Source organism: Aythya fuligula, chromosome 3, assembly GCF_009819795.1.
Source record: "Aythya fuligula isolate bAytFul2 chromosome 3, bAytFul2.pri, whole genome shotgun sequence".
In the NCBI taxonomy this organism is placed as follows: Eukaryota; Metazoa; Chordata; class Aves; order Anseriformes; family Anatidae; genus Aythya; species Aythya fuligula.
The window spans coordinates 25,237,563-25,261,709 of record NC_045561.1 but is presented as its reverse complement, the minus strand read 5'-3'; the positions used below and the strand labels follow the sequence as shown (position 1 = coordinate 25,261,709).

General features: G+C 39.8%; 1 protein-coding gene across 13 annotated transcripts in view; it reads right to left on the bottom strand.

Annotated features, from left to right (window-relative positions):
- RYR2 (ryanodine receptor 2) overlaps positions 1-20,798 on the bottom strand; it is a 415,779-nt gene extending 394,981 nt beyond the window's left edge. For all 13 annotated transcript variants that reach the window (XM_032184912.1, XM_032184915.1, XM_032184916.1 and 10 more), the window contains exon 1: positions 20,628-20,798. In XM_032184912.1, coding sequence (XP_032040803.1) covers positions 20,628-20,675 — 48 coding nt within the window. In that variant the 5' untranslated portion in view covers positions 20,676-20,798. The remainder of the gene's footprint in view (positions 1-20,627) is intronic.
- Between the last annotated feature and the right edge of the window lie 3,349 nt (positions 20,799-24,147).

The following is a 24,147-nucleotide window of genomic DNA, read 5'->3' as shown; positions in this document are numbered from 1 at the left end:
GCTCTTGCATACTAAATCAGATGAAAACAGTTGGTACTTCAGGCTGAGTGACATCTCCATTTTGCTCAAATCTTCAAATTCCATCTTCATATGGTATTTCTGCTCATTTTAGAAACAGTGCATTACAGGTTGCACATCATTGTTTCCAGTTGACTTTTTGTCAACCACCACAAATCTGCATTCAAATTTCAGGTGAGTTGTTAAGTACAGGGAAAACAGCAGTCTTGGTTCTCACTGGGACCTTACCACAATGATAAAGGGACATTTCAATCTTCTATTCTTCTTCCAGCTTAGTAATACCTTACATGACATCTGTGTACTACCTTGGCAAAGGGGAAAAAAAAAAAGATTATATATATATATATATATTATATATACTTTTATATTATATATATATTTTTATATATTATACATATTATATATAATATATATATATTTATATATTTTAATATTATATACACACACACACATATATATATAGAGAGAGAGAGAGAAAAGCATTATTTCACTGTACTGAAACAAAATTGGAAAATCTTGATCTATGCAAAAATTACTCAAGGTAGCTTCCACAAAGAAGGAACTCCATTGTGTTAAACCATCATAAATGTTTTTTCTTACTCAAATTTCCAACTATAAATTCACTGCTTTAAAAAAATATATAATTCATTTTATTTGGCTACAGTATTTTTTTATTAAATGAATAAAATAATAGAAAATGAATAAAATAAAATGAATTCCCACTCTTTCCACAGAATAGATATTCATAACAGAATAAACAGATTTAAGGAATGAATCACCCCCACTCAGAATATTTCATCCAGAATTTCCTACAGTAATAATTACACATTGAAACCCAGAACGGTAGTCCAGCTAAGTACAGTAACTTAGAATTTCACTTCTAGAGTACAAAATAACAGTTTAATTTATACTAGTATTAAACACTCTTCCTTTTCATCATAGAAGCTTTCTTGACTGAGGTTGTCAAGTATTGTAAGTATTTCAAATTAACCAGGCATCCACCATTTAGAACTTCCGATTCTGTAACTCCAATGTTTTTTCCAACCATGTTGTTATTAACAGTATTATACATTCTGTACAGACATTTTTTCACAAATTCTTGGTAAACACCATCCAGTAATTAGCAAATAAAGTCACCTTTTTTTGTCCAGTCTTCTGCCTACCAGGCCTTGAATCTGTGCACTGACATGCAGTATCCTCCCACATAACATCCATAATACACGTCCTCATCTTCAATGGAACAGCTAAGTCTCTACATCCTAAATCATCACAAGTCCAGAGTAGCACAGAAAGGACCCTAAGAGATCCTGTGTCCCTAGACACACTACTTCATTTCCCTGTCCCTTCATCTCTTCTCAGCGTTTCTCCATCTTGTGTATTTGGAGTCTATGTGCTTTCAGGCAGGAACTCGCTGTGCATTTGTACAGCAGCATAGCAGGGCCCTTGCCTCAGCTGAGCCCTCTGGACACTGTGTAATGCAAACAATCAATAATAATAATAGATTTTGTCCCTTGGTTCCTCTTGTATTCAACAGCCGTGATCTCTCTTCTGATAACCAAATGCATATTTTAATAGCTCAGGTTTTGTTTCAGAACCAATAACATCTACACTCCCCCTCTCCTCAGACCTAGAACACCTTACACAGTTCTGCATGACACAGTAATTAGATCTTTCTTCAAAACCTATCTCCAAATTCATCCCCTTTGTGTGGTCTTCCACTGCTTATCCAAGGTAACTTAATGCAATTTCAAACTCATAGATTAAGGAATTAAGAAGCAAACATAAAAGTTTCAGAATTAAAATATCGATGTGACATGGAAAAACACATATTTTATGCGTATGTATTGATTTCACTCTTACCATATTACAGTGTGACAAGAAGCACCAGTTTCTAGGCAGGTTGGATCCTTCACTGCAGTTTGGGACATCCAATAGTGGTTTAAGTTATTTCAAGAGACTAGTACTAGCATTAAACACAGGAATATGCTCAGAAAGATACCCATGTACTTTTACCTGGACTCATAAACATGCACAGAAGCAGCTAAGAGTCCAACAAGAGCAGAGCTCTTTTGGTGAGACAAGCACCAAACCAAATGTCTTCTGCCAGCATCAGTCATCACCAGGCTCTGTGCATCAGTCACTTAAATACTGCAGCACCTATTGCTGGATGGAAAATACAAGTCTTCATCATGTAGCCATCCCTAACTGGACTTTTTAAGAGCTCCCCTTAGCTCTTAAGGGGAAAGTGAAAAAAATCAAAGAAAAATTGTGCCATTTTGTGTACAGAAACTATAATTCAAGCAAAGCTAAGTAAAATTTGTGTTAAGCCATAAGATTATGGGGCAAGGTTTGTGTTAATATGTGTTAAGTGATGACTTTATGTGGTAAGGTTTGGTAGCAGGGGCTGCAGGGGTGACCTCTGTGAAAAGAGCCCAGCAGCTGCCCCATGCTGGCTAAGAGCCAGCTACACACAGCTCCAAAAGGGGCCTGTTGCTGGCCAAAGCTGAGCCAGTGAGCAACAGTGGATGTCCTCTGGGACAGCATACTTAAGGAAAAAATAAAATAAAAAAAAAATGCTGTGCAACAGCAGCTGGGAGAGTGAGGAGTGAGAAGCAGCCCTGCAGACCCCCAAGGTAGGTGCAGAAGGACGGCAAGAGGTGCTCCAGGCACAGAGCAGCAGTTCCCCTGCGGCTCATGGAGAGGCCCCTGGTGGAGCCGGCTGTCCCCCTGCAGCCCATGGGTCCCACATGGAGCCGATCTCCACGCTGCAGCCCCCCCCCCGGTGGAGCAGGTGGATGTGGCCTGGAGGAGGCTGCAGCCCATGGAGGGCCCCTGCAGGAGCAGGCCCTGGGCGGGAGCTGCAGCCCACGGAGAGGAGCCCACGCAGCAGCAGGGGGCCTGGGGGAAGCTGCCACCCATGGGGGACCCGTGCTGGCGCAGTTTGCTCCTGATGGATGGACGCCATGTTATGGACCCACGTGGGAACAGTTCTTGAAGAGCTGCTGCCTATAGGCAGCCCAGACAGAATCAGTTAGGGAAGGATAGCATAAGGGAGGGACCCCAGGTGGAGATGGGGCAGATAATGACCATGAAGGAGTGGGGGAGACAAAGCATTAGGGACTGACCGCAGCCCTCATTCCCCTGCACCGCTTGGGTGGAGGAGGTAAAGGAGGGTGAATGGGGGAAAGGCAGTTTTAGTTTGCCTTCAGTTTCCTACTGTTCTAGTCTGCTAGTGATAGGCAGTAAATCATATTAATCTCCCTATGATGAGTCTGTTTTGCCTGTGACAATAACTGATGAGTGATCTCCCTGACCTTATCTCAACCCTAGAGCCCTTTCTCCCCCTCTTAATTTGAGGAGAGGGAGTGAGAACATGGTTGTGGTCGAGTTCAGCTGCCCACCAGGGTAGAACCGCCACACACAGGTTATCTACACTAGCATGTCATATCACTACCACTCAGTTGCTATCACCAAGGCAGCACATAAAAAAAGATTAAAACATCTGAAGATACATTTTTAGACTGCTGAAGAGGCTGCTTTGTATTCAACATACAGAAAGCTAGAAATGTTCTTCAGACAGCTTTCCCATGCATCCTTTATAGGATGTATTTCTATGCAACCATGTAAACACTCTAGACATTCCTTCTCAAAAAGCTGTTCAGCATTTCTTTGTCCCAAATCAAAGCTGACTTGAACATTACAAGGTTTATATCTGTAGTGGGTTTACGTGGCAAGGTTTTGGTAGCAGGGGGCTATAGGGGTGGTTTCTGTGAGAAAGATCTAGAAGCTGCCCCATGTTTGGGAAGGGCCCCATTGTTTTCCAGAGCTGAGCCAATAAGCGATGTTGTTTGCGCCTCTGTGAGAGCATATTTAAGACAGGGAAAAAAACGCTACGCCAGACAGCAGCCAGGAGTGAGAGAACAGCCTTGCACATGCCAAGGTCAGTGTAGAGGGAGGGGGAGAGGTGCTCCAGGCGCCGGAGCAGAAGTCCCCTGCAGCCTGTGGTGAGGACCATGGTGAAGCAGGATGTCCCCCTGCAGCCCATGGAGTACCACGGTGGAGCAGGGTTCCACGCTGCAGCCCGTGGAGGAGACCACGGTGGAACAGGTGGCCCTGCACTGACGGAGGCTGCCGCCTGTGGAAGACCCCTGCCGGAGCAGATTCCGGGCCGGACCTGTAGCCCGTGGAGAGGAGACCACTCAGGAACAGGTGACCTGGCAGGAGCTGCTGCCCGTGGGGGAGCCAGGTTGGAGCAGTTTTCTCCTGAGGGATGGACCCCGTGGTACGGACCCATATCTGGAGCAGTTCTGAAAGAGCTGCTGCCTGTGGGAAGCCCACGCCGGATCAGTTCATCAAGGCCTGCATCCCGTGGGTGGGACCCCACAGCACAGGGGACGAGAGTGACCGAGAAGGAGCAGCAGAGAAGAAGTGCTGTAGACTGACCATAACCCCCATTCCCCCGTTCCCCTGCGCTGCTCGGGGGGAGGAGGTGGAAGAGGGTGGATGGGGGGGAAGGTGCTTTTGGTTTGCTTTTTCCTTTGTTTTCTCACTTCTCTCGCTTGTTAGTAATAGGCAATAAATCTTACTATCTCCTTATGCCAAGTCTGTTTTGCCCGTTACAATAATTATTGCGTGATTTTCTCGTCCTTATCTCAATCCTTGAGCCCTTTTCACATATTTTCTCCCCATTCCTCTTTGAGGAGGGGGAGTGAGAGAGCGGCTGTGGTGGAGCTCGGCTGCCCACTTTAGCGGAACCACGACAATATCTTGTTTACAAAAATGTTCAGAAATTCATCTCGAGAGATGACCATCAAATCAATTGTGCTTTCTAAACACCCTGATAGCAATTACAGATTTTACATTTAATTCCATTTAAAGAACTTTTCATAAACTACTTTTTCCTCACATTGAGCTCTCCTCTGAAGTGATATGTATAGCAGCTACTAGGCACCATTCTTAAAATTTTATTTCTTTAAATTTAAAGCAGGGTAATACAGCTCTACATTCTTCACAGCAAATGAGCACATACAGAACAGATAAAGAAAAGAGAAATATTGATGAAAAGGTAGCCTTTAACATTAGACTTGCCAAAGAAGTTTGAAGGTAGCTTTCTAATGAGAAAGAAATGTTTCTATTTGCATTTCATGTTGTTTCTGGAAAATAGCATAGGTCAAAAAGGGTTAGATGGCATTTCTGTAAGACCCACCTCCATTTTATGATCTTTTCTAAATTAAATATCTTGCCTGGCCCCAATAAGACTATCATCAGAGCATTTTCCAAGACAAAAAGGAAGTCGTTTTCAAAAGATCCTTCAGTCCTTCAGCAACAAGAAGCTTGAATCCTTAATACTTGATCCACAGTTGAACTTTACAATCTCCCTGTAGCAAAACACAGTGATACTTACTTTTTCCACTGTTGCCTGGACCTCACTGTCATGCAAGCCTTCCCATCAGATTTGAAGGAAAAGATAAACCATTTTCTGTCAAGGCTCCTAACAAGATCCACACACATCCACATGTAATCTGTTAATAAATGGTTGTTTTTTTTTTTCCTCATCTTTTTATCATGTGCTGGATCCTATTGATTTCTTGAATACTGGAAAATATGTTCTTTAAAAAAAAAAAAAAAAAATCTATATTCAAGTGAAATAGCTAGGAACAGATGTAAAAAGTTTCTTCTGTTCTACAGTTCTCTTCAAGGGGGAAAGAAATATATATACATGTATACATAAAATATTTATAAAATCTATGCTATATATATAATATACATAATTATATATATAATATATATACATATATATATATATAAATAAAATGTAAGCACACACTTTTTCATTCTTGATCTTACAAGGGTCAAGATTATAAAATTGCGTGATTCATCTTCTTTGGATAGCCTGATTGACAACAACAAAACCACGTCAGCTGAGCTGTGTGGCTAATGCACTGAAAGGTACCAGAGCAATGCAGCAGAATTTCTAATGCCTCAAGTCTGAAAAGGAAGAAAAACATAGTTCATGAAAACCTTTCAGGAGGTTCAGCAGGTTGATAGTTCCCTTAAGCAACTTTAGTAATGTGCTTAAAAATATATATATAAATAAATAAAATATAACAACAACAACAAAAACTTAAACACTTCCCCATAGGAAGTCTTCTTTTTAAAACAACCCCAGAGAGAAGGATTCCACACTGAAAGCTGTACCACAGTTCCATACCTGTTATGTTGATTAATCAAGTGGGAAAAATACTGATATCAGCTAATCTTTAATCAAACTCTTTGTGTCCCCTGGATCATCTCTGAATCTTGTAAGAGCAGTTTCTTTCAGCCTCCAGTCAGTTCATGAGCATCACATTGTGATACTTCAACTACAATGACACCTTCAATTGACATATCCTTGCCCTTAAACAGGACTAAATTTCTGACGATCACGATGGACTTTGTACACATTTTCAGCTACAAAGACTTTCTCTATGCAATTACTAACATTCTGTAGCCTGAGGCTTATCATGATTCACTGGATTTTGTATTCTGTTTGCCTATACTACTTGCTAAATACTTTTTGAATGTACAGCATGTAAAAAAAATTTACTCTTACCACAAATGACTGAATCTGAAAATATATTATGCAAACATCATCTACAAGAGCTAAGAGTTATCCTAGCTATATGGGATATTAAAACACTAAGTAACAGAAGTTGCACAACCAAAACCTAGTGAACATCGTGGACTGACCACACTTCCTCATTTGAATTCTCATTTACACCCAGTGAAAAAGCTAATCCTTGGCCACCAGCAGGTGTGAACTCCGAATTTGCTGGTACCACTGAAGTAAACAGCTCAAATTTCCAGCTGAACCAGCCAAAAAATCGACAGTTACTGTGAGAGAACTGCCCTCCATAGACCAGAGGGTTTCATGGTAGTAACACAAACCATTCCAGGCCATCCTTCTCTTGTACTAGCATCTAATATCTTAGCAGCAAGGAAGAGCCAACAGAGAAGGAATTTCTTCTGGGAGTCAGTACCAAACCTGCATAGCCTGATTCTGATCTCTCTGTTTTGTATCTTGCAAGTTTGGAAGTAGTGATGAAAGTCTCTTTCATAACATCGTTTCCCTTACCTCATAAGGAGTGGAAGGAATAGGTGTTCTGGGCTACCTTCCAGATCAGAAGTATCCACGTCTATCCAAATTATTTTTGTTCTCTGACCCAAACACTGACATAGCTTTCAACAATATGTCTCCAGTCTTACAAAATGTATTTATGATTTTACTGTATTTTGCCACCTTACTGAGAAACGTTAATTACAAAATAGAGGTTGCGTTCCACCCTGAGGGGAGGAAAAAAAAAAAAAAAAAAAAAAAAAAAAAAAAAAAAAACACTTTCATAGGACAAAGAGAAACTACTGCTACTGTTTTCATGGAAAAAAAAACGGTTCTCTGCAAAAAAAGAAAAACAAGTCACAAGAATCTTACGTAACTGTTATGTAACATATAAAAGTGATGTCCATCTCTTCTGTATTAAAAATTTCAAAATAATTCTTTATCCATAGCCATGGAAAAAAGTGTGATAAAGCATTTTATTTATTAATCATAAAACTACAGTGAGTGTAAGATTATTACAATAATATAAGTTCTTTAGGATATAAACATTTTTAATATAAGAACATATTCTATATAACAGAACACTGAATCCAAATTAAAGAAATACATTAACCTTGACTTCAGCATGAGTTGCACAAAGGACAAAACAATGCACACCAGTAGATCAGTTTTAAAAGAGGACAAGCAGCTGTTTATAACATTTTTCCCAACATGTCCTCTTCTGAACATAGAACTACCATCATACAGGGAGGACAGTTTTTGAAAGAATTTACAAATTGAAAGTTGGGTTAGATTCCAGATATGGGTTAGTTTAGACAAAAATATATAGAGATGTATAGATACACAAATCCCTAAAAGGTCTAGAACAGACACAAATCAGCAACAAGATACACAGAAGTGAGATGCAAACAATGTGTGCTTTCAAGCAGTCAATATTTATTGTTTCATTATTTTTATTCTGATTCACATTAATTTCAATGCTTAAAGAAAAAAGAAGTTAGTTACACAACATCTTACATTAACATAATCATGAGAACATGCTGTATACATCATTTGAAACAGTTTATTTCCGATAACAAAGAAACCTCTGGACAACTGGAAAACCACATATAGAATACAAAATATGCAAGGGTGCACAGAAAGTTTGGTTCCATTTATGGAAAATTCAATAAATATAGTGAATTTTCAGCTTATTTCAGCAGACCTTTCCATTAAAGCCTGTCAATTTTACTGTAAGCCAAGAGTCAAGGAGACAGACTACACCAAGCAGAAAAACAGGAGTAGAAGCAAAAAGACCTTCTCCTGTTATACCTATATGTTTTTTACTATACATTCTGAGTACAAAGTATGCTATTCTGATCAGATCACTGGGAGAAAAAAAAAAAAAAAAAAGGTAGACATTTCACCATTAACATGCTCTTTTGAATGAACCTGAAAGTGTACCTAATTTTTGCAATTTCACCATTGCCATAGCTAATGCAGTCGTCTGAAAGAGCAACACTGCACAGTGAGAGCTCAGTTCCAGGAAGTGCTAATCTAATATCCCTAAAATTGGCTTTAATTAGGCTTACAGACAACAAATAAATCACAGGAGATCCCAAGATCTCTCAGAAACCCTTTGTGACAAAATAGTTGCTTACCTTGAAGTATAACTGAAACTTTCTTTATTAACTAAACAAAAGCAACTGTACTCACTTAAAAGTAAAAGCTTCAAGACAAGTCAGGTCTCCAATCTTACAATACAGACCAGGAAAAAAAAAGTGTTTAAAAATGTGTTTTTTTTTTTTTTTTGTGTTGTTGTTGTTGTTGTTTTTTGTTTTGCTTTAATTTTTAAAAAGTGAGAAGAAAAAAAGATACAAAGAAAGATAGGGGACTGGAAGAGTAAAAGGAATAAGAAAAGTAAGCATTTTGTACATATCAAATACCTAAAAACCAGTACTCCCTCACAGTATGTATGACATCCTGAGTAATTTAAACAGTATACATAACCTCAAACTCAAATTAGAGTTGACTTGGAATTCCATAGAAGACATAAAAATTATGCTGGACACAGTAAAAGTGCACTGCTAACACAAATTAAGGATACTACTCTGCAAGAGCAATATTTCATTCATTAATGAAGAATTAATGAAGACTTCAGGAGATTTGCAGAATAAGAAACATCTAGCTTTCTTCTCAGATAGCAACAGATTATCACCTTTGTTGCATTGGACAAGCAGGTACATCTCCATGGCAAAGTTGGAATGGTTTACCAGCATTTAGATGTAAACACTTTGAAGCACAATTAGTGAAGCATACACATTTTAAAGCTAATTGTGTGAAAAGAAGGTCACATATTTTGGGGGCATAAATGAGATAAACATTAACTGTGCTTAAAATTGTAGACAAAGAGCATACAAGATGATATGTGCTCAAGTCTAGAGGAAGAGGCTTGGCATTATCACCAGCGAGAGCAGAACCAGACTTAAAAGAAACATATAGCCATATAGACCCCCCTGAAGTCCTGGGCAAGCAAATTGGTTCATAAAATGTTTAATGATACAGAGTAGATTATTTTGCTAAACATCTGACTAAAATCAATTGATTTCCATTACACTTGCAGTAGAACTTAAGCAACAGGTAATACAGCCATGTTTATATTGGAAGCAGTCTTTGTAATGCGGCACTTGGTTTTAAGCTTATGGTACAAATACATTTTTTGGCCAGAAGTATTTTCTTCTGCACTTTTACTAATGAAATAGCCTTTAACAACCTGATATACCAACCTGCCTGTTTTATGCATTTCTTTCACTTAAACAGTTTATTATTCCTTCAGCAGGGAAAATGAGATCCAGCTAGAAATTTTGAAAGGAATATCAGGATTTTCTTCAGCTGATTACTGTATTTAAAGCGTGCAACATAGCTACAAACCCATTTCAGTCCCAGAACTGTTCATTTCTCTGCACCTCCCAATAAACCAAATTACTAGGCTATAACTACTAATAGCAAGCCATAACTTTTGAATAAGAACTTACTACAACAAAGCGCGCTTCCCAAGTTCTAGATGTGGTTCCAATTGTCAAACTGTAATTCTGTAACAGACATAAATCATCATAAAAAAAATCTCACTCACTGATATGAAATCACATAGATACATAAAGAATTTTGTTAGCGTTAACACTCCCACAGTTCACTACCCAATTGAACTCATTCTTTCATTGAATGCGTGTTCCAACCCATGTTAGTTAATTCTGCTAGTAAACCAAAAGTGAAGCAAGGCCTTCCTATGTAAACAGAAATGCAGGTGCCATGCATGGAAACAAATCTCTCCCATCAAGTTCTGAAGCCTGAGCATTTCTCACACACCATATTAGTAGGATTACTTTACAGGATTAGAGCTTTAGGAAAACTGATACAGCACCTCTCCACTAACCCTTTCCTCAGAGTCAACAGAATACACCCCTGTGCAGAAGGCCAGAGTAAATGATTCCTTAAGCCAGGACTTCTAGAGAGCAGTGACTTACCAAGTCTGAGGGGCATCCCCCGAAACAAATCGGTTTGGAAGGGAAGAATAGTCACTGATGCTTGTTTAAATTAAAAAAAAAAAAAAATGCAGAACAGAGCACAGAATAAAAATACAGGTAAAACAGAAAATATATAGTTCTGCTTCACTAACAGATCTAAAGAAGTAACTAAGAAGTAAATAAGGAAAGAAAAAATTTAGAGACTGCAGCTGCAATTGCAGCAGACACATAAGTTATAAGCTAAAATTCAGCTAGAAATCTCAGAATAAAAAAGAAGAGCTATACATTACTTCTGACAATTAGAACAATCAAAAAAGTGATGCCTGTAACATTCTCAATAAAATATACCAACATTGCAGCCTGACGTATCTTATTCATCTACTGATTATCAGTATATTATGACTGCTGGGGGCAACAGGGGGAGGAGGGGAACAGAACTAGATGATCTTCAAGGCCCCTTCGAACCTAAACCATTCTATGATTCAAACAGGTATGACAATTCCTAAATTAAAGTAAACATCTCCATTCTCAGCTGGCTGCAGTCAATAAAGATGTGTAAGTTCTCCAGTACTTAAAACTGCAGCTATACAGTGCTTTTTGTGTATTTTTTTAGCTGCATTTCTCCTAGAAAAAGAAATATATATATTTCTCTTCATCTTTAAGAACACAAAAAGCTTACAACATAATTCTTATTTTTCTCCTTCATTATCAAAAAAAAAAAAAAAAAAAAAAAAAAAACCTACATGAACCTAAACTCAGAGTTAAAATTTCTAGTCATAAACATCTGTTTTATTTTGGAGAAAAGCCAGGCACCAAGGTATACCTCTCAAGAGGATGACAAAACTCAGTATGAGATTTGACATCCCTCCCTCACACATCCCTCCTTTTCTCATCAAATGCTGTACAGCTAAAATTAAGGATTTTTGAGCTGAAGGACTCCAAAAGCATCAGATGTTATCAATCTACTTGTTTACCTACTTGGTAAACTTGATGTGACATTTTTAATATAGTTATTTTCCTGTTCTGTAAGAGGAAAAAAAAAAAAAAAAAAAAAAAAAAAAGACCTTGTCCTTGCCATTTGTCATATCAAGACAACAAGGAAAAAAAATAAAAAAGAAACAAATTCCAAGTTTAAGAGCCACCTTCAGGAAAACATCCTTCTACCAGTTTGAACGTTTAAATTAATAAATAAAGACAGTAGCAAGTTCTGCCACAGACTTGGGTTGAAGTGTGTCAAACTGTATCAGGAAGAGCAATCAAACCCAATACCAGAAGACAGAGAGGTCTCAGCAGCTACGATAATAAAAAGGAAAAACAAGAGAGATCAAACGAAAAATGCTGGACTCAGAGGTTGAAAGTTCCAAGAAAAGCAACTGCAAATTAACCAGTGTATAGCTTACTGAATATAGTACTCTCGTGTAAGACACCGCTAATGCAATTCTGATGTGGACTTGGAGGCATAACACCACACATAATATCTTGGAACTATCCAAAATACAAGAGCATTTCCTCCATAGGATTGCAGGAAACTTCTATATCAAAATGAAATCTACATCATGTTTCTACAAGAATTTTTGTCAGTGCAAAATGGAGTTGTTGTTGTTGTTGTTTTATTTTAAAACAATGCTGAGAAGCTAAGCAAAGCTTCCACTAAATCACAATATGTCTCAAATGTGTCTGTTCAAACCTATAGTTGCATTACATATCATTGGGCCCTGGGAGTAGCAGCATATCTGAAGAACACTTACCTGACAAGTAACATCAAACATCACTGTTATTAGGAAGGAAAAAAAAAACAGAGAGAAAGGTTTCTTTCACAAGTGAATACACAACTAGTTAGTGAAGCTCAGGCTTACTAAGAAGTGAGCACAGCATAAAGCTATGCTGCCATAGAAGTAGGTGGAAGCTCCTGCTAGTCTTTGTTAGAAAACTGGGATGATCTTTTCTGTGATGATGTTGCAGGCAGTGGCTGCTCTTGTAGAGCCACTTGTTCAGTGGTTGCTCTACTGAACAAGTCCTACGAGGAGCAGCTGAGGGAGCTGGGCTTGTTCAGCCTGGAGAAGAGGAGGCTCAGGGGCGACCTTATCGCTCTCTATAGGTACCTCAAGGGAGGCTGTAGCGAGGTGGGGGTTGGCCTGTTCTCCCACGTGCCTGGTGACAGGACGAGGGGGAATGGGCTTAAGTTGAGCCAGGGGAGTTTTAGGTTAGATGTTAGGAAGAACTTCTTTACTGAAAGGGTTGTGAGGCATTGGAACAGGCTGCCCAGGGAAGTGGTGGAGTCACCATCCCTGGAAGTCTTCAAAAGACGTTTAGATGTAGAGCTTAGGGATATGGCTTAGTGGGGACTGCTAGCGTTAGGTCAGAGGTTGGACTCGATGATCTTGAGGTCTCTTCCAACCTAGAAATTCTGTGATTCTCTTAAGTTGTTCTGTTTATTGGCAGTGACAATAAAGAAATATCATTGCTGTTCCCCTGATGGGCACAGAATATTGCAGTAGCTCTGCATTGCTATGGTTGCCTTTAAAAGGCTTCAGCTGTTACCTAAACTAGTCCCTTTGTGCCTTTTCTCATTTACTGACGTGCATCAGGCATCCCCTTCAAGGGGTCTTCCAGAGTGGGGCACAAAGCACAGCAAGACATGGCTTTCAGTATCATACACTTGCAGAATGTAGTATAGGTCTTATAATTATTGTAGGATTTTGACAAGAGACAGAGAATTATGCCAGGCTATGCTATTCTTGTTTTGCTATTGGGAGAATTTCCAGGGTATAAACTGCATAAATAATTCAAGTGCTCTCTTCTCACTTCCTTCTGACCACGGTTAAGATTTAAAATGGGTGTTTTCAAGATGCCTGAAAGATGAAATAACAGGTTTCACATTTTCAGCTTTCATTAAGAGAAAATACATTACTCTTAGGTTGTTATTTTATTTGCCACATGCCATGAAAGCATCTTTTAAAGCTTCTTAATCTAAGGAAGCAGTGACAAGATACGATGACTGAAAAATCTGCCCTGTTTTTTTTTTTTGTTGTTGTTTAATTTTCTTCAGAAATATCATATCCTCTTCCTACTACTTGTGGATAACATTAATTTTACTTCAAGAATTCATGTTATAAATGCAAATGCATACAAACAAAGGAAAAGTTAACCCAAATTAAATAGCTCTTTGCAATGCATATGCATAACTTTGGACAAAAGTTATGGTTTGTTAAAAAGTTAAGGTGTCTGGATTATGTACTTCAATAACAACTGTTTCTATTCACCTACGCTCAATGCTTGGGGAGAAAATTCAAACCAAGTAGCTCAATCAAGCCAGAGCCCAGCTTCTGATAGTCTTATCTCATACATCAGTAGTAAACTCTCTCTTGAGATACAGAACTTTCTTGCACTTTTGTTCAAAGATGAAGTCGAAAATGGTATTAATGGGAAAACATTACTCATTTGCCCCTAGTGGTTATTTGTCTTGAGAATTTATTCTTTTGAGGAAGTGTCCCCTTGCAATCAATAGCAAAATTCTTGTTTATGATGTATAAAAGAGAAAGCCCCTGACCAATACAAAACAGAGAATTCCTGCAATTTTATTTCCACTTTAGAGGGACAGCCATCTCCAGATATTAATAGAGCTTGATTTCCCAGAAATGCTGCACTAGAAGATCCATCCGATAGACAACAATGAAAGTCTCCTAACAACGTTGTAACTAGAAGCAATTCCAATCAGAATACTGAATCTTTCCAGAGTTTTGTGGTTTTCAGAAGCAAACTGACATTTACACGGTAAAAACTATTAGGCACACATTTGTAGTCAGTCTGCCTGCAAACAAAGTCAGGAGATGAAAACCTGGTTCCTCTGAAGTCAATAGTTCTGCCTTTGGTGGGATCCAAGTTTCACTCATGAGACCTCAAACAGCACTTCGTTACCCTATGTGACCAGGGGAACCATTACAAACATAAGCCATCTTAAGCCATCTTTTTTTAAACAAGTGGTTGTAAAATAAAAAAAATACTTGTTCATTTGACTAATGTATTTATTTTAGACATTCTTATCAGTACCTAATAAATGTGTGGTACATATTTACAACAGCAGGGCTTCATTCTGAGACTTCTCCATAGCATTACAAGTAACTGTTTGATAATGACTAAAGAGATATTCTTTTTGTGCACAGATTAAGAAAAAAAATGTTTGGACAATATAGCAAGTACATTGCTGACTTCCTTAATCTTAATCAACCACAGTTCAAACCACAACAACCACGAAGAAAAATTTAAACTTCTTTCATCATCCTTATAAAATGTGTCCATTTACCAGTTCAACAAAGGTTATTTATGTACTAGTACCGTGACACAAAAAAGGAACAAATTTATGTCACTTACGTTTTATCAGGAAAAATAGGAAAGCCCAGCACCTACACACACAGATAGTTTCTAACTTCTCTTTTGCTGTCCACACATAACAAAGTCTACTTTTAGAGCCAATTCAGTAAATTTAATCAACAGTTTAGAAAACAAAACCAAAACTCAGTTTTAATACATAACACCTGTAAGTTAAAAAAAAAAAAAAAATCAGGAGGAAAAGATCTCCGTATTTTTAGTTTAATTCATGTACTTCGTGGATGCAGCCCACTTTCATTATTCTCCCATATGGTCACTTGCCTATCTTTTATCTTGACTCAGAGAAATATTTCAACACACCCTTATCTTTGCACAAGAACTGGTGTACTTTCCTGAATTAGAAGCATCACGCGCATTTTCCACACAGCTATATAAAAGGAAAGCCACCTTTAAAATACACCTATAATAATGTAGCATTATAGTAAAGAAGTCCAAGGCAGATGTAGCTCTTGAAATTGTGCTAAGTCTTCGGTCAGAAGTTAATCAGTGTTTATAATGGAATTCTCTCCTTACAATGTATCCACAGCTCAAGTTCCTGTGATAGATTTTCCTTGGGCCTTCATGATGCTAAGCAGCACCATCCATTATAACACTTTCAGGCACTGAAAGGAAGAGGAGTTCTCTATGCATCAAAACACAAGCCAGCTAACTCTAGCAAGAAACTTGTCTCTCTGGTGGACCAGCTGCTTGCTATGGAGCTTCCTCATGTGTCCCATACAGACAACCTCCAGATGCAAAACACCAGACAAGACAGTACACGGAGCAAACAACTGATTTTATCCAGTGATAATCACTCTAAGGGTGGTATAGAATGTTTGTCTAACAATTTAGGAATTAAAACATTGATATGCAAAATATTCACACAATTCTCAAATAAGAAATGGACTAAGTGTCCTAGCTAAAATGCATTCACTACACACAGTCTGTCCAGTTCAATTCCAAAACAGAATTTGAGAGTGGATTCAGTATCCATACTGCAGTGCAGTGCCTTAGAGAGGCAAGTACAGACACTGCAATGGCAGCCACACCATCTCTCACATGAGCTGTTAAACAGTGGTCTCTTGTGCCAGTCCCTGGTGAATCTTCAGAAGTCACACACAGACAGTTACAAGGAATAGCTTTCAACATAAACAAAGGCTAGCCAAATCGTCTTTCAATGTTTTTGCCTTCTAAGATCGTTCCTAATATCCAAGGCTGGTTTTGTGCATTTTTCTCAGTGCACATTGGCAGCTGCATTTGTACATTTGATGACTGCAGCTAACAGAATCAAAGGTATTACATATTATGATTTAAAAAAATACTTTAAAGATAAACAGTAACTGAAAAGCACTGTAGAGGAAAAAAAAAATAATTTCTATTCTATTTCACCAAGAGATACACATAGAAACAAATCCTCTCATGTTTCATTTCTTATCATCTTAAAATAATCTTAAGATCCGGTTTGTCCAGCTTCTTTCTTTGTCCTGTAGTTCCATCTTCATTCATGATAGCACCTAAGTATGTGATTGTTAATCATATTTGAAGTGGCAGTCCTTGTTTAAATGCTTTTATAAGGAGGAATATCTGCAACAGAAGTGACTCTGGAATCACAGAATTTCCGTCCTTCAAACACAACTACATTTGAACCACATTCTTCATTTCAGAGCGAAGAAAAATTCTCTGCCACAAACTCCATTCTTTTATCATCTGAAGTACAAAATCCTAGCACTGAGTTAGCAAAATCTTCTGCACATCAAACCTAAACAACATTTAACTTCATTTAGAAGTACATTTCCAGTGTTGGAAAGTATCCTTCCAATTTCCTCTGACAGTCATAGTCGTACTCAGAACAATTAAGTCCATGTACAAGATAATGCAGCACAGAACACACTCACACAAGCAAGAGACCTTATTAAACAAATAGGGGGGCGGAGCAGGGAGCACAGAACAACATCAGCATTCTAATTAATAAAAAATGGAAAGAAAAGGAAAGAAAAGGAAAGAAAAGGAAAGAAAAGGAAAGAAAAGGAAAGAAAAGGAAAGAAAAGGAAAGAAAAGGAAAGAAAAGGAAAGAAAAGGAAAGAAAAGGAAAGAAAAGGAAAGAAAAGGAAAGAAAAGGAAAGAAAAGGAAAGAAAAGGAAAGAAAAGGAAAGAAAAGGAAAGAAAAGGAAAGAAAAGGAAAGAAAAAAAAAAGAGACAGTGACTTCAAAGAACCTGTGGAAAATGTGCTGCTCACACTGACTGCTTCTGATTTCTGACAGGCACGTTAGCCTCCACTGTCTTACAGGACAGTGAGAAAGACCATAACCCCATCAGACTTACTTCAGTGTGTCTTGATGGTGTCACCTACCATAAACATCTTAAAGAAGACCTGTCTCTGATGCAAGGAACTCCACAGCTCCAGGAAAACAGATGTACTGGCATCAGGAACATCCTGAGATCTAATAGCTGAATTGCAACATCTCATCACTCATTGGTACATAATTGCTTCCAAAACTCAGGACATCTTTAACCAGTGTAAAGGATACCCCTAGGCAGTATTTTGTTGAAATACTGCTACTGTTTCAACCCTATCCTCCACAACACCCCTCCACACAAAGGCCTTTATGTGCGTACTGAACCACAAAAGTCAGTCCTTGAACGTACACATTATGAAAGGAGCCTATGCATTTAGGCAAATACATTTTCTGTTCTCCTGTGGAGCTCTGAATTATTTTCCCTTTTGATAAATTATATATCCTGAAACAAAAGAAAAGAAGTAAACTAGTCATTTCCCTGTTAACTATAAACAGTTTTTGTTATTCAACATAAAGAATAAACAATTAAAGTTTATTTTGTACACATCTTTCTCCTTTGTAATATTAAATAAATAAATAAATAAATAAATCCTCTACAGGGAGGTGGCGATCCTCCAGACATACAACTAATAAAACCAAAAGCAGGATACTTGCTCCTCTTCACTCCCCTTGCAACTCATGCATGCCTTTAGTGGGAGGTCAGGGGAATGCAAATCCAAGCCTAAAAATGGGTACATGTAACATAAGGGTACCTCCACCTGCCATATTCAGCAAAGTAATGAGGAGACCACTGTCTGTGGAGACGTCTATAATTCACAGGACTATATAAAACCTCCTGGAGAAGGGCTGAATTCCAGTCTGTCTGGGTTTGTCTCGATCAATATAGGAACTGACACCTCCAGAAACCCAGGGCATTAACAGGTTATGTTCACTTTTCAGAAGTGACATATCAAACCATTCCCAACTGAAACAGACATTCACCCTAGCAGCAAATTTGTAGGAGCAAATGCATGATGTCACCTTATTATTAATAAAATAATAATCATCATCATCATCTTCATAAGATAAACAGCACCAAGAGAAGAGGAATTGTTGGGTGAAACAGGAACGTGTGTAGAGGAAAGAAAAAGACACAGACACACACAAAAGAAAATTAGCAATCAACATGTAAATTACAAACATAAATGCAGTTTAATAGCTAACTGCAAAGAAAGGCATCTTTTTATTGAAGAAAATTTAATCTCTCTTTAAACATAAAAAAAAAAAAAAAATACACTGTGCTTAAATTCCAGGGCAAACTCTAAAGACAGCTACAGTAATTTTGCAACATCAGAAAGAGAACCTGAATTTTCATGAAGTTTATCCAGAGCTATCAAAAGACAGAAAATACTGTCTATATGTAGTGGGCCTACAGATGTCATGATTAAGGTATTCAGAGCACAGAAAGCTTTTTTGCTTGCATAAGGTGTTCTTTGAAAAGTTCTATTTTAACTACCAAAACATTCATGAATCCATCTGTCCCTAATTACTGTTTCAAAAATAAATAACTCAGCAGAGAAACTGCAGCAATTATCAGGTAACAGTTGATTTCGAGTGCTTTCTATCAATGCCATCCAGAAATTTACACATACCTAATAGCTTTACAGAAAGCTAATCCAAACTTTCTAAGGACAGAAGGAAGACTACACAGGTTACATCTTAAAGCAACTGACTTCTCCAAGCAACGTTCATAACTCCAACAAAAGAGAAGTAAAAAACTCACTACTTACAAATAACTACACATTTAAGTTTCACTACTTCATGCAAAAATGTTATTTATTTTTATTATTATTATTATTTTATTTCACTACACAAAAAGCCTTCCCTGTGCCTCAGTTTACCCTGTTCAAGGTCATTTTTCCACCAGTACGACATCCTAAAAAAACGTCCAGGATGGTCTAAGGCTATGTTTGCCAGATCTCTGCTAAGCCTGACGCACATTATCAGGAGGGTTGTTTTTACATAATGTGCTGCTGCTGTCAGGTGCTGTGGTGTAACACTCTGTCTGTGCAGAGCAGTATTAGCATGCTCCCTGCTTCTCTTTCCCTATTAAGCATTCAGATAACAGCACTTCCATGAGCTACGCTTAACATTCAAACCTGCAGTAAGCCTGCCTGTGATGGTACAAGTCTCCCAGAAATGTTCACCAGCAAAAGGACTAACAATAAAACTCATAAATTGAATGGCACATTTTCCTTCAAAGAAGTATTTTGTTTTGCCTTTAGGTGTTATAAAATGCTACAATACAAGTCAAATAATGCTGAGAGGGGAAAAAAAAAGTCAACAATTTTCATGCTAGTGTTGCATAACAGCTGTATTCCCTGCCTAACCAGACCTTCCAAGAACTCAAAATATTTTAACAGGAAATTTATCTATTATCTCCCAGTTTCTGATTGAAATAAAGCTAGGACCACCGAGATCCAGGATTCATAATGCTGCCAACAGCAGATGAAGTGTTTCACATACGTTATCTACATGGTTTGCTTCCCCCTCCTTTCTATGCATTTTCTTACAAGACATATATCATGAACATTTTCTAAGTCAGACTGCACTAAATAAAAAGGAAAATGAGCTGTACCACATGGTCTCAGTGTCTCTATATCATCCTATCAAACATCTCAGCAATTTTTCCAAAAGCTGTGACAGGGCGTGCGTACAGCACCATGCAAATATGCCCATCTACAAAACTTGCTGGGGCTGTGCGTACAAGCGGCACTTGGGAGATGGCCCAGCAGGTAAATAAAAGCGTCGCTAGAAGACAAATAACCTCGAGAAGCGTAAAAAGCGGCAGTCCCGACGTATTAATTAAACTCGGGGAAGAAGTGCTCTAGCGCTTGACGTGCTCGGGACTGAAGAAGACAGGCGTACGGAAGGGATGCCCACACCAGAAAAGGGGTTAGTCCGTGCTCAGCGAGGAGGGCGCCCCGCAAGTTAGCGGAAACCTTGCTGCGGAGCGGGTTGCGAGGGGAGAGGCCACTCTTTTTTTTTAATATATAAAACCTGTTTTCACACGAGGAGCGCGACCGCAGCCTGAAGCCGGGGACTCCCCGCAGTAGGAGCGGCGGATACCTGCGGGCAGGCGGCGGGGGAGCCCTGCCCGCCCCCCACCACCCCCGGGCCGCCCCCGCACCGCGGCACCGCCGCTCCCCGCTCCCCAACCCCACTAACCCCCCCCCGGGGGGGGCAGCTCGGAGCCCCCCACACCCGGCAGCATCCCCCCTAACCCCCCCGGGTCCCGGTGCCCTCTCAGGGCAAATCCCGGGCGTCGCCCAGCGCGGAGGAGGGGGATGCAGGCGCGGCGCTTACAGTTCGCAGGAACTGGATCTCGTCCTCGCCCTCGCCCCCCTCGGCCATGGCTCCCCCGCTCTGTCTTTCTGCCGGGCGGCGGCGGTGGCTGCCGGTGAGGAGGAGGAGGCGGCCGAAGGCTGGCCGCCCTACCGGGCTGGGGCAAGTGCGGAGATGGCGGAGGCGGCAGCCCCAGCCCGGCCCCGGCTGCGAGCGGGGTGCGGGTGCCCGCCCGCCTGCAGCAGGTTGGCGAGGCTCGGCACGGCTCGGAGCGGCTCGGCCGCCTCAGTGCCAGTGCCTGGCACAGGGGGAGGGGGATGCGATTAACGGCGGGGGGGGGAGGGCGGAGCTCCCGGCCCCCCCGCTGCTGCAGGTGATCCGCAGCCCGCAAACCCGCCGCCCCGCAAACCCGCCGCCCAGCGCCCCTTGCTGGCTGATCCGCGGAGAGGCGGCCCGGGGACGGACGGACGGACGGACGGATAGATAGACAGACAGACAGACGGAAGGACGGACGGACGGACGGGTATATGGATGTGAGGATAATGGATGGATGGATGGATGGATGGATGGATGGATGGATGGATGGATGGATGGACGGACGGACGGACAGCACACCCAACTATATCCCCAGGGGTTCACCTCAGGCATCTGCCACCCAACCCAGCAGCCATTGCATAGCACAAAGCAAAGGGAAGCAGGGTGGTGGCGGCCATGTGGCACATGCCTCAGTGCCTCACATAGCTCCAGGTCTGGCTCTGAGGGCTGTGGCTGGAGTCCCACACGCCTCCAGCATCTGCAGAATGGGGCAATGGGGAAACAGGTGGCCTGGGCCTGCCAATGTTGGAGAGATGCCCTGAGAGAGGGGGATGTGAACCACTCTATGGGCAGCTTGCACGAGCCAGGGGCTCATATGGGAGAAGAGACAGGTGGGCTACATGGCTGCACAACATGGCATCGCAGTCTGTTGGCCTCTAAATATCATGCGAGTGCTCTTAATCCAGGGTGAAGGAGAGGCTTTACAACTGACCTTACTCAAAGGATAGCTAGCATGTTTGCCATGGGGTAGAGCAGAGGGTTACCATGGAATAGCTCATCTCCAGTGAGTGTTCCTAAATTACGAAGGACACGTTATTTCTAGAAGTGAGGAAGCCAGGCCTCCAGCAGAGAGAAGTTTGGCAGCCTCCAAGAGCTGCAAGACTTCTAATATCAGTAGTGCTCTGGAATAAATACATAGTGGGAAGGCTCTGCTAATACGATACAGTGGTCATGAGGTGAGGACAGTAGAGTATCTTAAGAAATAATGCAGTGAACATTGTATCATTGACAGTAACACATGTGAAGGGTGTGTATATGCAGAAGGCTCTTGAAGGACCAAAACACGTAAACATAACAAAATCTCAACAATTTTGTTAAACAGAGTATGTGGCTAGCATAACAAGACATGATGGTAACTAAGTGATTCTTGAGAAGCCATATCCATAGTCTTTTACAGTATTCAAGGGCATTGTGAAAAAAGTTTTATTAAAGCTTGTTAAGAGATCTTATCATTACTCCCAGAAGTAGATAAACTGTTCTTCTGACAGACTGGCAAGTGCAAGGGCAGCCAAGATCCATAAGGTCTGTAGAACAAGTAACGTATGAGTATTTAATACAGAGGTTCTACAGATGAACTCCAGAGTTAGGGCAGATTAAGCATTTCCTCACTGTTTTCAGCTACTGATGGCTTCAAGAGATTTTTACCTCTCAAGCTTATTTCCAACTGAAAATATTTTTTCTAAATATGATAAAAAAGTGAAATAAATGCTTTTCATATTGCTACAGTATTCATACCTCTTAAGTATCCCTTCCTCCAAATTATTGACTGAAAGATCAACTGAAAGTACTTGAAATGTACTTCTGCTAGGAAAGGTGCGCTGAATAAGTAACATTTTGATTATGCTTTATCCCATGTACAGAACAAGTCAGTTTAACACAGCAATTCACAAATGCATTTGACAGGCATGTAGAAGTCAGCTCACATCGTTTTACTTTCCATCCTGGTCTGAAGGCAAGTGGTGGCTTAGATGCCTGCCCAATTTGCTGCATGTGAGGCAAGGATGTTATAAGGAAAAGAAAGAAAAATCTATAAATAGTTCACTATAATATCAGTGACTGAAACATTTTGTACAGTTTTCAGTACAATAGTATGACATAATGAAAGTTGTTCTGAGAACTGTGGAAACAAAGATACAAGGTTTCCTATAGATTTGTAGCTTGTAATTACACTCCTTGATGTTTAGCACGATGCAAACTCCAGCCAAAGTTTCTTCATGTTAGAGCAGCAATATTTCTCAAATATTCAGATTTGATGGTGTCTAATGAGTGAACTGTGTGCTACAGTTTTTCTGGCATAAGATAATACTCTAATTTCTTTACCCAAGCATCCCTTTCCACGAAATAGCTAGAAGCTAATGCATGTGACACTATCAGCCCTCTGTCACATTTGTTGGACTTTCTCAGTTAGTTAAAAGGTATGCAATAACAGAGAGAAACCACACATGGGTAGGTAATTTAATTTGCATAAGAAACAAAGTTAAAAGTAGTAAAGATAAAAGATCATTTTAATAACTTTCTGAACAGTGTGAAAAAGACCTGATGTCATTGAAATGAGAGCTTTTTGTTAGATTATTCTTCAAGAACTAATATTCATATGTCCATACACAGACTATTATATGCATACATGTACGCAATGAATATTTCATACAATTACAAAGTATGCATAGAATATAAAATCAGTGCACACACAAAAAGGCCAAAAAAAATAAATTCCTTAGCCATGGAGGTAGGTTTGACTTGTTCTGTGTTACCTCACCCACACCACTCAGCTACAATGTATGTGCTTCTTCTTTTTCCACTCAAAATGTGATGCCTTACTCTACCCATGTGGAAAGATGAGAAATGTTTTTACAATAAATTTCTGTACATGATGTGTAGCCTGCTGTTCCCCATGTAGTGCTCGCTTTGTTGCCTTGTTCTCACTGTGTTTCTCTCACAACCCCATTCAAAGTTTACCCCATTCAAAATCTCAGTGCATGTTTGTAATTATCACTATGACACATTGTGCATGTCGGTGCATTTTGCTTCTAGGGTTTCTTGCCCCTCTATAACATGCCTTTACCAGTCTTCACTGAAAACAGGTTTCTTGGAGTGATGCAGAGCCAGTATAGCAGCACCAGTGCAACAGTGCCTCTGAGATACCCCAGCAAGATTCTCAAAATAATGTAGACAATATTGTAAGTATTTTATCACTTTAATTTCATAAATTGTAATCATCTACATTAGGAAACTTAATACTGTGTTAGGAGAAAATGCATAGATAGGTTTGTATGCACCCACTCAAATAATAATTTACATAAAACAAACATTGTCTGCTGTCTGAAATAATAGCAAGTACCATGAACATCAAGTATACAGTACCATAAAGGTACCTCCCAAGTGTTTCTTACTTTTCCATCTCTACTAGAATATATCACCATGCTAACTTTGTCTTCCTAGAAGCACA